This window comes from Lygodium microphyllum, chromosome 7 (genome assembly GCF_053477565.2).
Source record: "Lygodium microphyllum isolate KBCC chromosome 7, Lygodium_microphyllum_v1.1.10, whole genome shotgun sequence".
NCBI lineage: Eukaryota > Viridiplantae > Streptophyta > Polypodiopsida > Schizaeales > Lygodiaceae > Lygodium > Lygodium microphyllum.
Window position 1 is genome coordinate 136,935,514 of NC_141141.1, and position 6,083 is coordinate 136,941,596.

At 43.8% G+C, this 6,083-nt stretch overlaps 1 protein-coding gene across 1 annotated transcript; it reads right to left on the reverse strand.

Moving 5' to 3' along the window:
• Positions 1–504: 504 nt before the first annotated feature.
• Positions 505–4,565, reverse strand: LOC148034007 (putative glucuronosyltransferase Os03g0107900). Its single transcript, XM_087682022.1, has 4 exons — positions 3,108–4,565; positions 2,454–2,824; positions 2,115–2,359; positions 505–2,028 (listed from the first exon to the last, which is right to left on the reverse strand). The coding sequence occupies exons 1-4, from the start codon at positions 3,502–3,504 to the stop codon at positions 1,536–1,538; spliced, it is 1,506 nt and encodes a 501-aa protein (XP_087538148.1). The 5' UTR covers positions 3,505–4,565; the 3' UTR covers positions 505–1,535.
• Between the last annotated feature and the right edge of the window lie 1,518 nt (positions 4,566–6,083).

The window sequence follows — 6,083 nt, forward strand, 5'->3', positions numbered from 1 at the left end:
CTTGAATGGTTTTGACTTATAATAAGAATGACATGGACAAAAGTTGCTTATATGCTCACGCTACCTTGAGATATTAAGGCCAATCAAGCATAGCACGGCTTTGCAGATAAGAACCGCTACTTTTAAAGCGTTCACGATGGCCAACTTTTGAATTTGATGGACAAAATAATTTGTTGCTTTGTATGTATCGAGATGATGCGAAAGCTTTGGGCACAATCATTCGGGCTTGGGTAAGGAAGGTTCATTACGCGTTTCGTTAAAGAATATAGCTAAATTTTCCATTGAGCAGATTTCTTGGGTTTGCCTTTTTAAGAGTCCACAAGGACAATAAGATGGGAAGTTTCCCCACAAATTCGTTCCTCTTTTTCTTCTTTATTTAGTACAATTTCTCTCTCTCTCTTTCTCTCTCTCTCTCTCTCTCTCTCTCTCTCTCTCACACACATTGCGCACTCTTGTGCACCCTTGTTCTTCAAGAATCTTCACAACAATTGAAAACTATACCACTGCACAAAGTGGATAATCTTCTCCAAAATCATAAAACATACGTTCGCCAATTATAAATTACATGTTTGCAATAGCCAGTGTCTGATGATGAAAAGCATGAGCTCGTTTCAAAGGTAATTCATGCAGCTGCAATCGAATATAAAACCTTTCCTATATCATCATCCATCCAATTGCAACTCAAACGTTATCAGTGGATGCTTGCTTTGTTTCGGGGATAATGTCAATTTGACCTAAAATTAGTACAGGGAGGATAAGGCCCCGAAAAATCTCCCTAGCAATTGCTTAAACAGCCTATCTATCATGATTTACAGGCCTCAGTAACGTTCTCTATTTGTTGATTGAAACACCTGGTAGTGACATTCTCAGCATTTTCATTTCACCTTTTCGATCATTTGATGAGAATCAATATCCGACGACCACCCATCTTCAAGGCTCAGATTTTGGCTGGGACCTTAACCTTGTTGTAGAGGTTATCACTGCTTCAATTACCTACCTCAAGTATCTGTCAGCCTCCCTCCCTTACAGTCCCAACCGTCCACTCTCTTCAGCCGCCACACATTGAGTTCATGTACTGATCCTGAGCAACTTCACCCTGTCTCTCAGACGTTCCTTCAGATAACCTTCCTGATGCTGGGATGTTTGGGAATGCCAGAGCTTATGCTTGCCCATGTGCTTAAACCAGCAAAGACTTAGCTGATGTAAGTCCAGAGGTGACTGCTGCCAGAGAACCCAGACAGAAGCAGTTGAGAATGCAGCTGGTGTAACAGCTAGATTGCTACTTGGTAATATCGATTGGTATCCAGGCACAAAACTCTGATCTTGAGATAAGAAACTGATTTGAACATCCAGGATGAATGATGACATTCATTCTCTGCAAAAGTTTAAGTTCTTGCTCTGATATCTGAATGCCACAATGCAGAACATACAGACTTCTCCCTTTACTCATCCGCCAAAAATAAGGATCAACACCGGAGAGTTGATCCTCCGGTGTAACCATATATCCACCTCTGAGATGAGATTTTAAAGCTAAATCAATCTTCCACACCAAAATTACCACCCTGGTTGGGAAGGGATAAATGTGTCTCTATGGTCTTACCACGCATCCTTGAAAGTAGTTCCAAAATTTGCCATGTTGCATCACCTTGTGTCATTGGATCCATATACAGCAGTGCTCGTCGGTGTTCTTCCTTCCAGAGGTAATGTTGCATGATACTCAGATTTGTGCGAGAGACCTTCTCCAGTATTTTGTCCAGCTTGCTTACGTCTTTTTCATGCACAGTTACTGACATCTTCGACCAATCAATCACATGAGAATATGGAAGAGCTATTTTATCAGCAATGATCACAGGCACACAACCAAACAGAACCGATTCAACTAATCGGGGGCTCCATGGTGCCCAACCCAAAGGGCAAAGGCAGAACACTGATCGCTGGATCTCAGACACATAATCATCAGAGCGCGTCCTCTTAATGAAAAACCGCCTATTACGCCGAAACTTCTGCCAGATAGTGGTGCGAATACCCCTGCAACCAGGAATACTGGCCATTAAATTTACATTGCGCAAAACAAGCCACAAAAACACACAACCATATGACATGCAAGCAATCACCTGCTGTATATCCTTCCACTGTCATTCTTTGGATGTACCTCCATCTTACCCCGAAAGAAAGCCCAAATATCACGGCGTTGCTTCTCTGGCTGCCAGCCTTCTTTCACGAACGTCTCTGGTACATAAGGAGGTATCTGTATATGTTGTGGGGCTTGGCATGGATGCTTGTCAACCAACCCAAAGGTTTGTAAGATTATAGATCTCTTAAGAAAGTGGGGGATCCCAGCAGAAACAGCTATATCCTCCTACACAACAAATTCAACAGGGCTGAGACGTGATTGTCTAATCCTAAGCTGGAGTCTGGAAGAGAGCACATCTACTACTGGAAATAGTCCTTACCATTGTGCGAAAGCATGGCCCGTAATCATGAGTTGCGGTAAAAATGTGGTCCCTGCCCTCTCTACGATTCCAATATGGCATATCGCGAGATATCAGCTTTACTGCTGACTTCAACAAAGATGGTGCATGACCTAGTGATGGAAAACCGGTCCTTGAACTAAAGTTGCAAGAAACATATACTGGTACAAAAAAGAAATCAGCTTCTGCCGGCGCAAGTGTTCTAAATGGGCTATGTAACAATCGATGATGAATGGCAACCTCTGCAGCAAAGAGATGCCTGGAGCATCGCTCATCTTCTAGCCAATCTTTGTTGAAACTTGGTGGCAGATCGTACACATATATCTTAATGCTAGCAGAGACGTTCGCCTGTCCTGCAATGACCTGAGAATCAGAACCTTCTCCTTTCAAATCAAATCATCACTACGGATTAGAATGTCAAAACTCAGCACTTGATTGTTGTGATACTATCTTTCAGAAAGGATGCAAACAGAGCATCCACTGCTCTTCACTCAATCACACAAACACGAAGCTTGTAATTCACTTCCTATCCGTGCAATCGACAAACCCACCGAGACTACGGTGATCAACAAACAAGTAAAAATTCCTATTAATGAAGCTACTTGCGTGTCTAGAGAAAACAAGACAAAACCATACCAAAATCAGCCTTCTCTAATCGAGCGAATTCCCTGTGAACATACTTTGTCCGGCTTTTAGGCCTACGTTGTGGCTCCTCCTTCAGCTCTGAGACCGCATGACGGGGGAAGGGCCTTGAGTACCTCTCTAAAGGACCATGAGGATTTCCTGTAGTTAGAAAACTTCCGACTTCCAAGACGGTAGGCTGCGTGCTCTGATTGCTTGAGAATGGCATCCATCGCTCAGTTTTGATCAGGACAAAGAGAAGGCACAGCAAGAAAGACAGCAGAACTTTAGCATAACGCTGCCAGAACCTGGAACTTCTGTCTCCCCTAACATACTTACATCCAGATAGTTTAAGAGCGACGGAGCCGACACGTTTCTCTTTTGGAAGGCCAGTGCGGAGATTAACGCTCATCTCTGGCACTCCTTTAATTCTTCGATCAAGCTCGTTGCACTTATCGTGATCAATAGGAAGACAACACTCTGAGCAGTTCTTCAGTTGAAAGGGATTAGGCAGTTACACGTGGAGGCCGTCTGAATTCCGCAACCGATGGAAAGCCGGTTATGCGTAGGAGAGTGCAGAAGTGTTCTCCACCTGCCGAGATAATAGATTGAAGTTTGATGATAGCAAATCAGTGACCTTCCTTGTGCATGAAAAACAAGAGACTAATGGACGACAAAATGGATGGCATGTGGTTGGTTGATTTCACAGAGAATGATTCTGCGACTGCTTCATTCAAATAAACACGGCTGCGTAGCAGCGCAGAAAAGAAGTGTCCATATATAACCAGGAAGAGCCACTTCAAAAAAACCAGTCAGGAAGAACCACTTCAAAAACTTTCGGTGCTGAATCTGTGAAGGCTCTGTGAAGAGAAGATTAGCATGCACCAGTAACCAAGCGACAGAAGAAGAACACCGATTCAAAAACCGTCGGTGCTTGATCTGTGAGGAGAAGATTAACAAGCGCCGAGAGCAAACGGCATAAGAATAAACCGCTTCAAAAACTGTCGATACTTAATCTGTCAAGAGAAGATTGGCATGCGACCGCGACCAAACGGCACAATCATAGGGGGGCCTTCATACAGCGAGCGGGCGGAGCCAGCGCCACGCGAGGCTGCGGAGGACGTCCGGAAGGAGACAGGGAGCTGAGAAGAAACGCGCAGGAGGTGGCAATAACTAAGTGGAAGTCGGAGGAATCGGCGAGGATAGCAGAGAAGGGACAGATCAGAATGAATGGAGTGTGAGATTGGCGGACAGAGATGAGGATGCCGAACGAGGATGCCGAACGAGGATGATGAGGATAGCAAAAGACAGGCAGACAAGAAGGAAGCGGGTGGCTATGGCGGAGGCGTGATCGCCAGGGAAGGCGCGCTACGCTTGTGTGACGACGGAGGGAGAGATGTGGAGAGAGAAGGTGATAGAGGGAGAGACCGAGAGAGAGAGAGAGAGAGAGAGAGTGTATGTGTGTGTGTGTGTGAGAACTTTGAGAGAGAGAAGAGAGAGATTGACTTGGAAGAGAACCACCGGGCTCTTTCCATGCTTGCTCCAACGTGGCACCTCTCGTTATCGCTCCGGGCTCCGCGTGTCACACTGGGACCACCCTCTAAAGATTTTGGCGGCGAACACCTCTCCTTTTGCGCTCGTTTGGAGGCTTCTTTTGTACTGACTTGGCATTTACTTGGTGCCCACTCATCTCGTTCTTATTTACTGTGTGTTTCAAATTTGCAAGGGCCGTTCACATGCTTCAAGACCCTGGCTTTAGGCTCTCTCTTTTTTTAAGAGACGCTGCTCTTCGAATTTAAAGTTATTTTCAATGGAAAATGTAAAAAGGCCTTAGTCATGGTGTCAATTATTGGAATTTGGACTTGTGAAATGGAACTTCCCCAATTAGGACTCAATTTGAAGGGTTCCTCAACTTCTCGTTCGGAAGTTAGAGATGTAAGCGTTTTTTTACAGTGCACAACATTATATTATTAAAGGTAAGCATGTTCATCAACCCTGTCGGAGTAAAAACAACTACGTCGAGGACAAAAAGAACCTAGAAATAGGCTTGATAGCTACATCTTTCTTGGCAATTTTCTTCAACATATGATGCATTTCTACAAAGATATAATGGCTAAGACTACACCTAGACAAAGGGAGACTTGAGCCATCCAAAAACAAGGTTCTTTTTGTGGCACCAAATTCTGAACAAAGTGATGCAATGAATAATCCCCCAAATCATTTCACAAACTTCATTGAAATTACCACAATCTCCTAACAAGACCTGCTTCCATCCAACAGTATAATGCAGATTAAGCTTCTCCATGGCCTTTTTTATTTTCCCCTAGAGGGCTTGCACTTCATGGTGGTCCCAAAATGACATGCTTGATTTTGTCTCCTTTCATTTTGCAAAAGATGAAGAGTGGACACACCTACACAAACTTTGATATGATGTCCCTAGTTGAAAATTTATTAGCCACAATTTTCCACAATATAACATTGATCCTAAAGGAGGAGGTTGCTTTCCATGCCTTTTTAAGGTGCTTCTTCCAAGTCTTGAGAAGGTTCCCCTAGGCTTTATCTCACTCCAAGACTCCTTCACTCTTAGATAAGAGTTAGGTCCTCTGTCAAACCAAACTACTCAATAATCTGCTCCAAAGGTAGTAGGGCAGCTGAGTCAAGGTCCCATATGTCAACTAGATAGCAAATCCATTTTTCTTAAAGGTAGAGGCTATCCTTAGCATTGCAACTGGCTAGTGCCACATCATCATCATAGGGGGGTAAGATGTAAGCCAAACATTAAGGAATAGAGAGGTATCCTTTCCCCCAACGGGCCACCCTTCCACCAAAAAATAAGGAAAGGGATTGTTTCCACAAGTTGACTGGTTTGCTAAGCCGTAGAAGACTATTTGACAACTATCTTATCTCACAATTGGATAACAGAACATCACTCCACTTAACATTAACCCATATTTTACCATAAACTTTGGCCTTAGCAATTTAGCCTATGAC